This window comes from Perca fluviatilis, chromosome 2 (assembly GCF_010015445.1).
Source record: "Perca fluviatilis chromosome 2, GENO_Pfluv_1.0, whole genome shotgun sequence".
Lineage (NCBI taxonomy): Eukaryota > Metazoa > Chordata > Actinopteri > Perciformes > Percidae > Perca > Perca fluviatilis.
In genome coordinates this window covers 37,625,723-37,643,969 of record NC_053113.1, presented here as the reverse complement: position 1 = coordinate 37,643,969, position 18,247 = coordinate 37,625,723, and the positions used below count along the sequence as shown (strand labels likewise).

Sequence of the window (18,247 nt, the reverse complement as noted above, 5' to 3'; positions counted from 1 at the left end):
TACTGTTGATGCACGGGGCATCCATGTTGGATTTTGAGCTGGGGGGCCTTGGAGGTTGTCCATCCATCCATCTTCGTCCGCTTATCCGGTGTCGGGTCGCGGGGGGAGCAGTTCCAGCAGGGGTCCCCAAACTTCCCTTTCCCGAGCCCTTGGAGGTTGTCGAGCTCCTTAATCCGAGTTCCGGGGGCGTGTTTCCGACTTCGAACTCGGAAAATCCGACTTCCGAGTACAAATGGAACGCACTGTTACTAATTTCCAAGCTAGGTTAGTGACACAATGTATTCTTTACCCAAAAGTCGACTCTGACGATGTGATTGACAAGGTTGTGGAGAAAAGCAAACTCTGCACTATGGCCGTGCACTGTTCTTTCAATGTTTTGGTGGAGCAATTGCATTATGTAGGCTAGGCCTAATACTGTGCTTTAACGTTGCACCTTTGTAGCCTTTTTGTGCTGAATGTGCCTTTAGTGGAGCGTCTCATGTCGTACCTGGCGATCTCTGCCGACGCTCTCAAATGTTGAATTGTTGTCGGCATATGTCACTGTAGTGATACTGCTGCGTGTCGTTTTAGTGAGTGAATTTCGGCATTCTGTTCTATGTGTTTTTGCTTTTTACCTCAATGTTTGGGTGGGGTTGGTGTGGTTTGACAATAGGGCCGGCATGTTGCAAACGCCGTTTTTTGATCCCAGTCCGTTACCGGCCACGTGTGTAGCCATGCGAAGGTGGTGTTGGAGTAAAGTCCCTAGGCCTCCTGATAGAATCTGAGATCACTTTGGTGATAAAACCTCTTCCTGTCGAGGAGATTCTTGATCGCTCACATGAATCTCACTGCTCCAAGCTAAAGAACCTTTGAACCCTCAACTCTCTTTGAACATTTTCTGTGGCAACAGTTACAACAGGACAGTCTTAGTGTCAAAACTCTTACTGGCCATTTTTGTCATAATAAATTATGCTTACACAAAGATGTATTATCCAAGAAATGTTTTCATTGTGCTTATTTAATCTCATGTTAAAGCTTGTAGCCTATCAATAAATGTATACTAGTATGCAAGACGTGTGTCAAGTGATTCTGTTACCTAATAGGCCATGCTAGAATGTTGATATAGGCCTAATTTAGTGATGGGAACATATTGTTCTGCGTGTACAAATTAAGTTTAATAACATTTTTCTTTAAATTCTCTAATAAAACATTTATATCTTAATCCTCCAGAGAAGAAGAAGGAGCGACCCCCGTCTCATCCCCTCCTCTTAGAACAACCCGTGAGACGTTGGAGTTAAAACCAACTTCTCCCGTTGTTTTGGGGGGGCTTTTTCTTCCCTATAACTGACAGGGCTTCTCCTGTGACACGGGAGCTCTGAGTCTAGTCACACAGATAGAGTTCAGCGGAGTGAGACAAAATGTCTCGCACTGAGACACACACACACATACACGCAACCTCCTCGTTTTTCTTTTATCCTCCACTGTTTTAAGATGTTGTCGGTGCATTTTTGAGATTCAGTCTTTTTGAAGATTTTCTGTATTTTCAGTGATTTTGCGTCTATTAGCCTAATTCAATAACCTTTGTTTTACAAATTGGAAGTTGTTGTTTTTTTCGTTCAAGTGGATCATTTTTGGACACAGCAAACGAACAGTGACTCAGAAGCGAACTGACTTTACCTAGGCTATAAAAGCCTGCTCATCAACTCATCATCAGCTCTGTCTAAAGCATGGTTGTAGCAAATCATTCTGACCCCTGTAGAAAGGCATTCTCTATGGGCCCCTCCCCACATCTACAGCTATTCATTCTAGCATCTTTTTGGGCCCTTCTTACATGAGGGCCCTGGCCCCTGGGTACTCAGTCACCCAGTCAGGTTATGTCATTCTACTCTATTCTTCAGAATATTTAATTAATGAATCCTTTCCTTTATTTATAAAGTTGTGTCTGTATTTGTTTTCTTCAATAGACTCTGGGTCAATTTGAAGGTGTCAAGAATTTCACCGCATTCAATCTGAGACTGATTAAATGTTATATTGTGATTAAAATCTTATCTGTGTTCAATCCATTCACAAGTATTGAGTTTCTTCCACTCCAAAAGGAAGTGGTCCACTATTGATTCATACATTTGGTTGATAAAACTCATTTTAAAATGAATATTAAAATCTATGAACGTAGTATGATTACACTACAAGTATACTACTCATTCTAGTCCAAATTAGAATCAGAATCAGAATAGGCTTACTTCATTGATCTCCCTCAGGGAAATTGTTTAGTTGCAGTTGCTCACAGGCAAAAACTAAGAGGTTACTTTTACTTTTTAATAGGCCTATGTATGTAGGCTATCTTTTAACTTGTGCAATGTGTTCTGTGTATGTATATCTATATTGATCAGTGAGAGAGGGCACAAATACTATACACACTTATATGACTGCATATATAGCAATATACTTATATTACACTATCTACACCATACTCCTCAGTGTTATGACCTGTTTCACAACATTTGCATAAGTATTAACTGATTCTTCATAATATCAACCAGCTGAGGAAATCACAATCAAATTTTCTTCAGAAAAATTTGCCTTTCCATTCTTGAAGCTTCATCTTTTGGGCTAATTTTATGGCGACATTATGAGAGTGTATGGTATGTGATTAGATGTAGTTTTAACAATTTGGTTTTAAATTCTAAGAGCAGAAATTACAAGCTTGTTAAGTTAAAGAGATCATTTCGGTTTTGGGAGATGAAGTGGTGCCAAAACTGCACAAGATAGAGAAAGAAAATAAAACAGTAGCAGATGTACAGATACAGATGTGTATATCCGTTTACTTCATGAAACAGAAGTGCACTATGAATGTATAATAACATCAGCAATGATTGAACAAGATAAAACGTTATTCCTCCTGATAGATTTTTCTTTATCTTTATCTTTAGCAAAGATGTTCAATATAGCCTGTATTGGCCTACATAGTAAATATACAATATATTCATACATCATAAAATAAAAGTACAATGGTAGATATGTCTACATGTAGAATAAAGGTAGGTGCAAATTATAAATGATTGACCGAAATTCTGACAACAGAATACTGACTTTAAACTCGGAATTCTGACTTTAATCTATTTTCACGTGTTGCCCAGACTGTTAATGTTGCCCTAATCGTCTTCCGTATGCAATGGTTAAAAAAACTGCAGGTGCACGGTAGGTGGATCTGTGTCACTGCATGACAAATGTTATTAATTACAGACATAGAAAAATGGAATATTGAAATGGTATGAACTCTATATCTGTAATGGTTTAGGAAACCAGTGTTTAATAATGATTGTTAGTGTGGTCAACAAGCATTTGAGTAGAACGTTATTTTACGATATACTACCATGTGACTTTAGATCATAGACAGTAAATTTTAGATTCACAGTTCGCAGTTCTCCTGAATGCAGCACAGTGACGTTCCGTACACGGAGGCGAGATTACCATTGACATATCCCACTATGGCCAAGACCCGCCCTTCAATAGCGTTCACACACTACTATTGGCCAGGCGTCCTATCCCCCGACCAATCCCCTAACCCTAACCTTAACCACTCGAGGTGAAATGCCTAACCCCAACCAATCAGGTTGCTTCGTAGAGCGGGTCTTGGCGTGGCCATAGTGGGATCATAGACAGTGAGTGGGATTCGTAATTTTGCTAGACGGAGCTGAACGTCATCCTCCGTGCTGCGTTCAAGAGCACCTGACTGTAGATCCCTGGGTCGCATGACTCGCGTCTGCCTCCGGTCAGTTGTCACTAGCTAAAGGTTAGCGGTGTCCCGGTGTTCTGTCGATCTATGCTGCCTTGTCGAAAAATGCTACCGTAGCGCAAATCGATAGTAGAGTCTATCGAGTCGCGCTGCCCTATCGAAATGTGCTTCCTTATGTGTTCCCATTTCCAATTGTGCAGGCAGGCTGAATCCCATAGAGATATAACTCTAACAGTATTGACATCTTATGTTTATTTGAGAATATTTTGATACTCCATTATATCTTTATTGAATATTTCAGTGGTAGCATATTCTGATAGACAAATATACCCTATCAAATAATGCTCCCCCAACAGAATCATTATATATTGCACCACTACTCACTCCATGTGCGCACATGGAGTGACAGTGCGCACTGTCAGGAGATAAGGAGCATATTTTGATATTCTATTAAATTATATTTATTGAATATTTCAGTGGCAGTGTATTCTGATAGACAAATATACCCTATCAAAAGGTACAATGAATAAATTATTCATTAGATATTACTCCATTAACCACAGTATCGACCGTATGTTTCGACCGCAGGGTTGCATAGATTTATGGGCGGGGAATCAGACCATGCTTGTGGGTCGTGCGCATGCGCAGAACCGCCAAGTAGCACATCTCGATAGGTAGCATAGATCGATAGAACACCCGGCTGTGATGGACCGCTGGAAGGGCAGAGTGGCTTTGGTGACCGGAGCCTCGGTCGGGATAGGGGCGGCCATAGCTAAAGAGCTGGTCCGGTACGGTATGAAGGTAGTGGGCTGTGCCAGGGACGTCGAAAAAATACAGGTTTGCCCTGAATTTAAAAGTTAGTTTCTGGACTGTGTACGTTAACGTTAGCTAGCAGTCAGGGTTAAAATGATCATGTAACGTTACCAGCCAAATGCTTTTGAACATGTAACGTTAGCTAACGTTACTATCTATTTGGCTGGTGGACGAAAAAGTTCATTTTGAACCCTAAAAGAAGTCCACCTGAGGCAAAAAGAACAAACCAATGTGACGCAGCCAGAGAAGATAACCGCAGGGTTGCTACCGTTACATAAACTGCCAAAGCCTTCGTCGATGAAATGTTAAAGTACAAGTTAGAGATAACGTTAACTGAAAGTAACGTGAATTAAAGCATATTCAAGCTGTTTTTGTTGGCTGCAAAAAACACAAAGGGCTTTTCTTTTCCTGTAAGTTACTGTTTGTCATGGATTTCTCAATAATATACGATAATAACGTTACATCATCCATCAATCAATATATAGCTACTAGTTAATAGTTAATACATGGTTTCTTCCAGTGTTTTACAGCTAACATCATAAAAGTTGAATGAAATAAAACATTGTGATGTGATGCACGACGTAGCCATCTTTGAAAGTGAGCTCGGGGTCCTCTGAGTTCAGACGACTTGACGAGTCGTAAATACGACCTCGGGGGCGTTCTTTTTGCAGCTTCCGGGTCGTAACTCCGGAAAACAACTCGTAAAACGACTTCGGGGGACAAAAAGAACGCACCATAACCTTTATAAGCAAAGGGGCAGAGGTGCCATTCCACACAGAAAATGTCATACATTGAATGAGTGTGGCTTTTGTTCATGCTGTATTATTCTAGTTTAATCAATCAATTAACTTATGTTTCCCTGAAGCAATTATTAGTGTATTTACCAAATTAAGGACTTTAAAGAATACAAAAGTGTAACAATAAGTAATAGCTATCATAAAAAGGCCCCTATTCAAATGATCCAAAAGCTAGCATACTAAGATTGTATTTACAATGTTTTCTTGCTGTTGCCTTAGATGTGAAATGCTTTGCCCTAATCTACAGATTTACAGTATTTTTGTTGATGTGAAAATAAAACTTCTGAATGGATGGTGGGGTGGATTGTGTGAACAACTGAGTTAACTATGCGGCTGATTTTCTGACATCTTTTTCATTTTTGATTACAGAAACTGTCAGATGAGTGTCAAAGTACAGGCCACAGTGGTGTGTTGGTACCTTTCAAGTGCGACTTGAACAACGAGGAAGAGATTCTGTCCATGTTCGCTGCCATCAAAGCGCAGCACAAAGGGGTGGATGTGTGCATCAACAACGCTGGCTTGGCTCATCCAGAGTCACTGTTAAATGGCAACACCAGTGGCTGGAAGAACATGATGGATGTAAGAGCTTTGTGTTTTATTTTAAAAAGGAAATATAATATATAATGAAAAAGCACAGTTGTAAATTAATTTAGCTGCTTTTATGTCTGGGTCCTCCTGGTATTGTGCATGCTGGCTCACTGTCATGGTTTACTGGGACACTTGAATAGAGGAGAGTTAAGGTTATTAGTAACACATTTATTAGAGCTGGGCAATCTATCCATATTATATCGATATCGTGATATGAGACTAGATATCGTCTTAGATTTTGGATATCGTAATATCGTGATATGGCGTAAGTGTTGTCTTTTCCTGGTTTTAAAGGCTGCATTACAGTAAAGTGATGTCTTTTTCTGAATTTACTAGACTGTTGTAACTGTTCTTTTATTTGCCTTTACCCACTTAGTCATTATATCCACATTATTGATGATTATTTATCTAAAATCTCATTGTGTAAATATTTATTTAGTCAACACTACAATATCGTTGCGGTATCGATATTGAGGTATTTGGTCAAAAATATCGTGATATTTGATTTTCTCCATATCGCATATATCATATAAGTCAAAAATAGTGAAACATTACTTTAGATCAATGAAGCTTCTTAAGGATATCAAGCAGATCTTGAGTCCAGTATGAACTAAAAATAAGAAAACGTCTCCTACACCTTTTGACTCATTTATAGTTTTCAAAGTGGCTAAAGTTTTTTTGTGTGCATAAGAATTAATGATTAAGTTATCTTTGTGTGCATGAAGGGAAATTCCAATGCCATTTTTTTTCACTACAGGCCTACATTTCCTGGAAGGTATTAATATATTTTGTATTATGTGTCTTGTAGATCAACGTTCTTGCATTGTGTATATGCACACGTGAAGCATATCAGTCAATGAAAGAAAGAAGTGTTGACGATGGGCACATCATAAACATAAACAGGTACAGTTTTATTTACTGATGATGCGCAATAATGGTCATGCTTGTGAAACTCAGTTCAGTTTGACTGTAAAATATTGAATATCATCATCAACATGTGAGTCACAATATCCTGAACCCTAAGGAACCTTTCAAATTTCCCGTTCTGACCAACCAACAGTCAGAAACCTAGAGTTATTCAGTTAACTATCAAATAAGACAAATGAAAGTTGCAAATCCAGATGCTCATAGTAGGAAAAGTTTGGCATTTTGCTTGAAAAATTACTCAAACTATAATTTTCTTGCATACATTAGTCAAATGCGGTGTTCAAAGAACAATTAAAATTTCAGAGATCTTTCAAAATTCACAAGTACTAGAGACTGAGATCATATCAATGCATTTAGTTAAATGCTGGGGTCCGTTTCAGAAAGCAGGTTTAGTGAAAAGTCTTGAGTTAGTTAACCCTGAGATGAGGGAAACAGAAAGAGAGGTTAACCAAACCTGAGAGAGAGGGGGGACTCCAGCCCCTTTCAGAAAGAGAGGGAACTTAACCTCAGAGTCTGTTACTATGGTAACTTAACCTCAGAGTCAGTTACTATGGGAACTTAACCTCAGAGTCTGTTACTATGGTAACTTAACCTCAGAGTCATATGGGAACTTAAACTCAGAGTCACTTATGGGAACTCAGTCTGTAAACCTAACCTGGTCTGGAGCAGGTTTTCTTCTCTCAGTCTCCTCCCTCTGACACAGTGCTCTTTTAATTCCTCATTCATTCATTCATTCATTCAATCTGTATCAGGCACATTTTAGACCAGATTTGTGTTGGTTCATTAACGTGTTAGGCAGACTATAAAACTTTTTTTTTTTCTCAAAACATGGCATTTCCTTTTGTCGACGATCCCGTTGATGAAGAAGCTGTATTACTTCACAGGGAGTTAAACATACGTCTGGAGACCCCGACTATAGATGCATTTTCATTTCCAGATAACTACCTATTTGAGCTGTATCGTTTTTCTTCCCAGTCCATCAGTTACGTAGCCTACATAACCTTATCCGTCCTCATATCACTAACGTCACCCATCTTGGACATGCTCTTACATCCCAGCACATTCTTTATCGCATTATGTGTTTTGCAAACGGCAGTTTTCTTTACAACATTGGTGATGCGGAGCATATTAGTAAAGCCACTGTAGCAAAGCGCCGTCAGCGGAGTGTGACTCGCTCTGAAACGTTCCCTGGACACAAACCAGTGAGAGCCATTAAAAAGAAATAAATGATTATAAATTTTAATTCTCTTAATGATCATGGTGCTGCAGCCTCAGAATGGGATTAGTAGCTTACTTTTTTGCCCGCAGGATTGCACCTGAATTAAATTATAGGTGTAATACCATTCCAGTTTTCACCAGTAATATTATAGGCTACCTGTGATTAAATATGAAATTAATACACTATATTAGAGCTTATGCATTGACTCGAGCAGCAATTTTCTCCCACACCAATTCTCTCTCATTTGCAGCAACCGTGTTGCTTCTTTTAAACAAAATATATGTTCAAACTCGCTGTATGTGTGCATGAGTAGTTCCAGTTCCAGAGGTGTAAAGTATGCCGACCAGTTTGTTTGTGGTTGTTGCCATGGTGAATCATAGTATCATGGCTCCATTCATGCTGCCTTTTTATAGTGGTGGTACACGTGCTAAACCCTGAGTCAACCTACTCTGAGTTGATTGAACCAACTCAAATCAGCTGTTCTGGAACCAAAAACTCGTGAGTTTCCACCTCAGGGTAAATCAACTCCAAGTTCAGAATTTGTTACACCTCCTTCCTGAAACGTAGTGTTAATTTTGTCACCTATTTTTAATTTAGTCTTAGTCTTAGTTTTGTGCCAACATTTTTTGTTAGTCAAGTTTTAGTCGACTAAAAGTCTCGTAATTTTAGTCTAGTTTTAGTCAAAAGAGAACTCAAGGTATCTTAGTCGAGTTTTAGTCGACTAAAAGTCTCGCCATTTTAGTCAAGTTTTAGTCAAAACATTTTAGTCTTTTTTTAAATAAATTATTTCTGATAACCATTTCAGTCAAATAGTTATAAAAATAAATAAATGATATAAAGTTATATAAATATTGAGCCTCTTCCTTATTTCACCAGTAAACGACAAAAAACAACCAATGCATGGGAAAAGGATATTTTACAATAAAATAAATGCAGCACGAAACTGGCGAGGCGTATTTCAAGTGAACGTAACATATGTGTTGTTTTTCAGACTGTCGTACGCCTCGTGTTGGAATCCTACACAGTGATATAGAGACAAACCTTTACACCGTTTAGCTGTCAGCATTGTAACCCTTTTATATATGTCAATGATTGTAACCGTGTTTACTCCAACTGCTAGCTAACAGTATGCTAACGTTACCTGCTGCCAACTTTTATATACAGTGCCTTGCGAAAGTATTCGGCCCCCTTGAACGTTTCGACCTTTTGCCACATTTCAGGCCTCAAACATAAAGATATAAAACTGTAATTTTTTGTGAAGAATCAACAACAAGTGGGTTCCAATTATGAAGTGGAACGAAATTCATTGGCTATTTCAAACTTTTTTAACAAATAAAAAACTGAAAAAGTGTGCGTGCAAAATTATTCAGCCCCTTTTTTACTTTCAGTGCAGCAAACTCTTTTCAGAAGTTCAGTGAGGATCTCTGAATGATCCAATGTTGACCTAAATGACTAATGATGATAAATAGAATCCAGCTGTGTGTAATCAAGTCTCCGTATAAATGCACCTGCTCTGTGATAGTCTCAGAGGTCCGTGTAAAGCGCAGAGAGCATCATGAAGAACAAGGAACACACCAGGCAGGTCCGAGATACTGTTGTGGAGAAGTTTAAAGCCGGATTTGGATACAAAAAGATTTCCCAAGCTTTAAACATCCCAAGGAGCACTGTGCAAGCGATAATATTGAAATGGAAGGAGTATCAGACCACTACAAATCTACGAAGACCCGGGCCGTCCCTCTAAACTTTCAGCTCATACAATGAGAAGACTGATCAGAGATGCAGCCAAGAGGCCCATGATCACTCTGGATGAACGGCAGAGATCTACAGCTGAGGTGGGAGACTCTGTCCATAGGACAACAATCAGTCGTATACTGCACAAATCTGGCCTTTATGGAAGAGTGGCAAGAAGAAAGCCATTTCTTAAAGATATCCATAAAAGTGTCGTGTAAAGTTTGCCAAAAGCCACCTGGGAGACACACCAAACATGTGGAAGAAGGTGCTGTGGTCAGATGAAACCAAAATCGAACTTTTTGGCAACAATGCAAAACGTTATGTTTGGCGTGAAAAGCAACACAGCTCATCACCCTGAACACACCATCCCCACTGTCAAACATGGTGGTGGCAGCATCATGGTTTGGGCCTGCTTTTCTTCAGCAGGGACAGGGAAGATGGTTAAAATTGATGGGAAGATGGATGGAGCCAAATACAGGACCATTCTGGAAGAAAACCTGATGGAGTCTGCAAAAGACCTGAGACTGGGACGGATATTTGTCTTCCAACAAGACAATGATCCAAAACATAAAGCAAAATCTACAATGGAATGGTTCACAAATAAACATATCCAGGTGTTAGAATGGCCAAGTCAAAGTCCAGACCTGAATCCAATCGAGAATCTGTGGAAAGAACTGAAAACTGCTGTTCACAAACGCTCTCCATCCAACCTCACTGAGCTCGAGCTGTTTTGCAAGGAGGAATGGGCAAAAATGTCAGTCTATCGATGTGCAAAACTGATAGAGACATACCCCAAGCGACTTACAGCTGTAATCGCAGCAAAAGGTGGCGCTACAAAGTATTAACTTAAGGGGGCTGAATAATTTTGCACGCCCAATATTTCAGTTTTTTATTTGTTTAAAAGGTTTGAAATATCCAATAAATTTCGTTCCACTTCATGATTGTGTCCGACTTGTTGTTGATTCTTCACAAAAAATTACAGTTTTATATCTTTATGTTTGAGGCCTGAAATGTGGCAAAAGGTCGAAAAGTTCAAGGGGGCCGAATACTTTCGCAAGGCACTGTATGTCAATGGCTGCCAAGTGTAGTGTTAACTAGCGCCCCATGCAGCGATGTTTCGGTTGACTCTAACGTCCGTTTAGGAGCATCAGAGAGAAGCGCAGGCATTTAAGTGGCACCAAAATCTGCGTTGCTATTCGGTCCGGTAGATAACGGTCGTTAGGGCAACTGTCGGTGCCGTAGCACCGGGTCTCGGTAACAGCTGAATATTCTATCTCATGATGAAAAAGTAGAGACGATTGTAGACGAAAATGAAGAGAGATTTTATCTTAGTTTTTATTTTATGCTAAACATTTTAGTCTCGTCTTTTTTGGTCAACAATAATGCATGTTAATTTAGTCTTATTCAGCGTTTTTGGACATTGGCACAGTCTCGTCATCGTCTCGTCTTAGTCATGGAAAAAAAGGTCGTTGACGAACATATTTAGTCTCGTCTCCTCTGAAGAAATTAACACTACTGAAACGGGCCCCTGTTGCTGACCTGGTTAATCTTTCCTACAACTCCTAACATCTTCTTCTTCTGTTGCAGCATGAGTGGACATCGTGTAGTACCCAGTACTGATGTACATTTCTACAGCTCCACCAAGTACGCTGTGACGGCCCTGACCGAGGGCCTGAGACAGGAGCTGCGTGAGGCCAAAACCCACATCAGAGCCACAGTGAGAGATACTAAAACAGATTTACACTTTACTCAACACATTCATGCATTTAACATGTCCAAAGCCAAGCTCAATTTAAAATTTACCAAAGCCAGTGCCATTACATAATTAGCATAATTAACATTTACTAATAATAACATTAACTTTATTTATAAAGCACCTTTACAAACAGAGTTTACAAAGTGCTTTGACAGGCAAAGCAAGGAAAAAGCAGGATACCCAGAGGTCAATTAAAGAACAAAGAGCTAAACAGTAGAGCCAAACATTAACAAGACAAAACTGGGTGAGTAAAAACGAGAAGACAAAAGACGCAAAACATAGTAGTGAGAAGACAATAAAGCATATATATAAGCAATACAATATAAAAAGGATAAAAAAGGCAATAAAAAGAGACAATAAAAAGAGACATCACATTAAGCAAGCCTATAAAAATGGGTTTTGAGAAGTGATTTAAAAGAGTTCACTGATTCTGCGAGCCTTATCTTCGCGGTCAGGTCATTCCAAAGTCAAGCCACCCTGATGGCAAAAGGAGCGGTTACCTCCGATTTAGGCCTCGACTTTGGAACGGCCACAAGGGCCCCACCCGAGGATCTAAGCCTGCGGGTCAACATCTGCAGGACCAATAGGCTCAAAAAGTAATGTATCCCACTTGCCATTGGACATTTTAAACGACATTAGGTAGTTTTAATTATTTACATGTTGATGTTCATATTATGCTCAACTTACGTTGCTTGTCTGGTGTGTGGTACTGCTGGCTGTAAATCAAATGCTCCTCTGGGATAATAAAGTTTCCTTGATCCACCTCTGCTATGGAACTAAGAGCCAGACCCAGACAAGCTTTAAAAGTGATCAGTGAAATCTTCAAAATCAATTCTGAGTCAACATTCTTTTATTATAAGACAAATGTTCAGTATTTCATGAAGTTTTCTCATTTCTGATAGTCCACTCTTGTTGCAGTGTATTTCTCCTGGTGTAGTAGAGACTGAATTTGCTCCTCGGCTCTACAGAGACAATGCTGATAAAGCTGCTGCTTCATATACTAAATTTAAGGTAAAAATATTATTCCTACACTTCCAGTATTATGGTTATAATTAGTAGCATATTATTCACTTTTCATCTCTCCTACAGCCTTTGGAAGCAATAGATGTTGCTAATTCGGTTACTTACGTCCTAAGTGCCCCTCCCCATGTCCAGGTATGTGATTTTTTTTTGTGCAAATTTTAGTGCTTTCTACAGTGACTGATGACACATGTTTTCAACCTTTGCTCCTTCACTGTTGATATCTCATTAGTTTACCCATAATGAGATAACCGTCACGTCTTTTCTTTCAGATTGGGGACATTCAGATGCGACCTGTGGAGCAGGTGTTGTAGTTCTGCACCATACAGACACATTCTTCCTCCCACTGGTTTACTACAATGACTATCTGATCATGGAATAAGTTTGGTATTTTGTACTATAACTTTGCACTTAAATAATTAAAAGATTTTGAAGATATTTGTTGCCCTTCAACTTAATTATTATACAGAAGGAAATTAGATTTGTAGCTCGGCAAGAACCATTTGGACCACAGGGATTGTTCCAGTGACAGCAGGGTCCGCTATGGGGACTGCCATTGGTGTCCAATTGTTGTCAAAAAGTTTTTGTCAGAAAGAATACAAAAAATACACAAATAATAAGAACATGAAAATATATATTTAAAGATCTTTTACATTTCTATCAGTAAAATATCCAGGAGAAAAGCTTCAATCTTCAATCCAAAAAATATTAGTAAATCATCCAACAAAATTGTTTGTGAAATATTAAGAACAAAACAAATCTGTAATATATACCCCCAAAAACTGTAAAATATCGTAACAAAATGTAGTAAAATATATTACTAAAATATGTGAAAATGATCGCATATGTCTGCGCTTTATTTTTAGTTTAGGGTCAATTAGCAAATGTTAGCATGCTAGCACCCTAAACAAAGATTGTGACCATGGTAAATTACACTTGCTTCTCATCAGCATGTTAGCATTGTGATTGTGAGCATGTTGCCATACTGACGTTAGCGTTTAGCTTACAGTACTTCTGTGCTCATTCACAGCCTCACAGAGCAGCTAGCAGCTGTAGACTCTCTGTTACTCAATAAATGAATGATTCACGGAATATCTGCCTCTATCATTTTGTCTCACCTCTATACATGCAAATATTTTTCAGTTCCATTTCTGCATTCATTCAGTATCATCAAACACACAGTATGGCCATATACTGTATAACTCCATCCAGACAGGTGTGGTCTATGCATTAGATAATCTCTCCTGTAGATAAGGGACTTCCTTCCAATAACATGCTTATGGTTGGGTGGTACTATCAATATAATGTACTGATTGTTTTTAGCTTGTGTCTATGAAAACACCTTCTACAAGACTTTGACCATTTTCATGTTTGCTAAGTTAGATAACCTGCGGTGATACTGGAGGTGTCCTTGGGGCAGGGCTCTCACTTATCGGCATTCAGGAAATACTTCATCGTTCAGTTTGGTGAGGTGCGGCCTCTCACACAATTTATACTTTTTTACAAATGCTTTTACAGTTGTTTTTCTCTGCATGGTTAGTATTGTCACAAAAAGTCCATAAACTGCAGGAAACATAACTTACTAAACATCATCAAAACAAGGCTTCACAAACCAACCATGCTGAAATTGGAACCAACATTAGTATAGACTTGAGGTATTTGTACTTGACTTGACTATATAGATTTGATGCTACTTTATACTTAATGCATTTCAGACAGACATTTTATTTTGATGCTTTGCTTAACAGCCTGTTGCTCCCCTGGATGTTGATAAATCTGTATTAGTGTTACAGGAGAGTCATGTCATAACCATATCTTGATGTGAGGATGCATAGTGTCTGAGATTTAATAATGTGTACTTTGATGTAGATTTAATGTTGTCTTCCGGTTTGTTTCATCAGTCATCATGGATGGTAATGGTAAACATTAGAAGAAACTCAAATGGGGAGGAAGTTGCAGAGTTACACAAATATATGTGATTGTTAGCTGAATGTCTACTCTCATTCATGTAAAGTTTTTATTGTACAGTATAGTATAACAGATGCCAGTGAGAGACATCTACACCTTCTTCCCAGAGCTTTCCAGGAGACATGAGAGTTGTGGCATACAGTGGAGACATTGAAGAAGAGTCCCCGAACACGCACAAGGAGAAAGCGGTCAGACTTTGCAAGACATTTTTAACTTTTTGAGAAATAAAAAGCCACTAGTTCCAGTCCTGGGTTACCATATGAACTACTGTATTACTACATACTAACCTGTACTGACACATTCCATGTTATGGAAATGTTGATATTTTGGAAAGCTGAGTTCGAAATTAGAGGTTTACGTAGCTTAGAATCAAATGAGAGTAAATGAGATCAATTTACAATATTCTAACCAAGGTGAAAGCATGTGAAAGTTTAAAAAAAAACTAAAATCCATAAACTCTTGATATCGGTTATTCAATTTAAAGTCATACATAGACTGCATTATTCCAAAACTAAACTTAATAGAATATTTGATTCAGTGTCTCTCATGTGTGATAGATGTGGCGGAGCCGAAGGTTCACTTTCACATTTATTCTGGTACTGCCCAGTACTGGACAACTTTTGGAGTGACATATTTAATTGGTTCTCTAAGCAATATAAAATAAACATTCAACCAGACTGTAACCTGGCAATCTTTGGCTCCTCTGAAAGGACATCGACCCTCCCTTCCCTTGGTAGCGGCCAAGAAATAGATTTTACTCAACTGGAAGTCTCCATCATCTCCTTGCTTTAAGAGGTGGCTCAACGAAATGGTTTGTGTTTCTAGGATGGAACAGATTCGCTTTAGCAGAGGGGATGCACCAAACTATTATGAGAAAGCGTGGAAGCCATTTTTGGCTTTACTTGATGAGACCTAAATGACCAACATATGAAACAGGCTTTTATGTATTTGTACGGTTTTATTTTTTTTTTGTATTTTTTCGGCACTGATTAAGGGTTTGATTCTCCTCTCTGGGCCTTTTTTTTATTTTTTATTTTTTTTTGTGCGAGTGTGTGTTTTTTTGGTTTTATTTTCTATTTATACTCCTGACGGTATCATGAGACAGGAAGCACTGGACTACTTTGGTTATTGGATGTATTCTCATATAGCCTCTGTCTTTCTTTTATTACTTAATTTACTTCATGTAACAATGTCAAATGCTGTATACCCATCTTGTATGTAGGTTTTTTCTATTTTTTGTAAAAGTTAAAAAAATGTTGATTAAATAAAAATAAAAAACTGATAATGTCCACTAGATGTCAGTGAAATAGCTCTTTTCAGGGAGACGAGGGTACTTGATGTATCGGATTCATAATTTAATATATATGCCTAGAAAAGAACAATGATAGCAAAAGCACACTACACTTATGCTGTACATCACAGACACACAGTTCTATTGTCTGTAAAATAATAATAATAATGACACACTAAGCACATTAAGTTGGATTTTGAACTTGAACTCTAATACAACTCACCTTTAGTATGTTTGATCTTAAAAATCAGATTTATTTGCATCATGGCATGGCCTGTGTGTGGTGTGTTGTCACTGTCAGAAATGACAGTACTGACTACAGAGGCTGTGGATGGCTCACCCACAGACCTGTGAGTGGCGCTACAAGATGGTTGTTATTACCGTAATTCTTTGAAGTGCGTAGAGTCATTGGAAGATGCCAACATGTGAACGTTGTAGAAAGACACACAGACCTGGAACTGGATCCCTTTGCTGAAGAGCTAGAGGGGAATCGGTACACATTCACCACAAGCATGTTGAGGGTGTTGTCCTACAAGTCATGGATATCTTTTTAATTTCAGATAGTTTCAAATATTTGGGCTTTTGAGCAACAAATAACTGTAGAAATAACTGAGATGCTTGAAGATACGGTCTTCTTTTTTTCAGGAAGATAGTCAATTGTTGGGAGCAAGAACATTACTGTATAATAAAATGATGGGAGACAGGACACTATTGTTAATATAGATAGAATGCAAAACCGATTTTACCTTGTCATAGTTGAAAAACGATGGAGGGTAAATAGGACATACATAGAACCTCTAAATCTCATTGACACCTCTTTCCTCTGCAAATCTCACAATTTGAAACTGCTGCTGAAAACGGGCAAATCTCAACAAAGCTAAAAGTTGACGTCAACTCGGTGGTTCCTCCTTATTTGGCTCTAGTCTCTACCTTTGTCACGCCCCAACATTTACATAGGCTACTCCACTGACCTGAGGTCAGCTTAGTCTTCTTAATCTAGGTTGCGCAGATCTTAGAAATGTTATAAATTCTCTTCTGAGACTTTTTTTATGCGAGAAATCAACTATGTAGAGGTAAAATATAGGCCGTTTTACGAAAATTGGTGTCTAATTGCAAATTTTTGTCCGACTGTGTGTCTCAGTTCAGCAGGAGCTCAGCAGGCTAATGTGACAGCGGCCGGTGCTGCCTCACCGCCCGGCGTGTCCTCTTTCACAGACCCCGGTCTGCTGTGAGCTAGATGGAGCTCCATCACGGCTGGCAGCCCGCAGTGCTCCATACCCGCGCAAAGTCACCGTTTCTGGGTTACTGGACTACCAAATGGCGAGGCCCTGATGGAGCTCCAGGGCCTGCAGCTAGCCGCAATCTTTATCCATAGGATTGAAGGGACACTAGCACAGCTAACAAAACCCCTCATAAATTGAAATCGGAAAGTGTAGCTAGCTAGCCGTGATCTTTAGCTCTACCCATAGGATTGAATGGACACTAGCAGCTAATGAAACCCCTCATATTCACAAAAATGCATTAAATTGAAATCAAGCTGTAGCTTTGTAAGACCTTAGTGTAGCTGTAATATGTGGCGCGACAAAATTCTTACTGTAAATATACTATAGTTATGCCGGCAGCCGGCCATCCCACGGAGCCCCGAGCCCTGGTTGTCCAGTAGCTAACCCAGAAACGGTGACTTTCTCCTGAGTATGGAGCGCAGCATGGCTGTCGCTGTCTCGTCAGACTGTGTGGAGCTCCTGAAGTCCGACACGTCTTACCAAATTTGCAATTAGCCATACATTTTCCTAAAAAACCCATATTTGAGCTTTATATAGTTGATTTCTCACATAAAAAAGTCTCAGAAGTGAATTTAGTAATGAAACATTGCAGTGTCTGAAATATGAGACCTGCTGTCTCGTCTCCAATGTATGTGTATGTCAACCAATCAGCGCACAGCTCATCTAAATATTCATGAGCATACCATATTTGGAAGAAAAGCTCTCGTTCCAAATAGGGCCAAAACACAGGGATGCATAAGGGCCCATAAAATAGCAACCGGGCAATTCTCAGCCCAATCAATGTTAGATACCCCATTAAGAGACCTTAAGGAACAGTGTGAAATACCCTATATAATCATTCTATCACCCCTTTAACAAGTTCTGGACTGCTTGTAAATGGGCATGTTTAACCTAAATGAGAACATAATCAGAGTTCATATATTGTTATTTAAACATTGCCTTGCAATGCAATAATACAGTACGAGTATGGATTTCTAATAAGTAACACAGCTTGATAAGCAACCCTTCAGGCTTTGCCCACTAGAGGTCACAAGCACAATATTATTACACGCATCCAGAATATTGATATTATGGTGGGTGCCCTCATATTTTTTGGTGGTAAGCAGAATCTGTTCACAAAGAGAAGCAAAAACACTGAA

General features: G+C 39.0%; 1 protein-coding gene across 1 annotated transcript; it reads left to right on the top strand.

Moving 5' to 3' along the window:
- The first annotated feature begins 4,356 nt into the window (after window positions 1-4,356).
- LOC120552187 (dehydrogenase/reductase SDR family member 11-like) lies at window positions 4,357-13,658 on the top strand. Its single transcript, XM_039789987.1, has 7 exons — window positions 4,357-4,552; window positions 5,695-5,904; window positions 6,722-6,816; window positions 11,378-11,507; window positions 12,465-12,557; window positions 12,636-12,701; window positions 12,839-13,658. The coding sequence occupies exons 1-7, from the start codon at window positions 4,421-4,423 to the stop codon at window positions 12,878-12,880; spliced, it is 768 nt and encodes a 255-aa protein (XP_039645921.1). The 5' UTR covers window positions 4,357-4,420; the 3' UTR covers window positions 12,881-13,658.
- The last annotated feature ends 4,589 nt before the right edge of the window (window positions 13,659-18,247 follow it).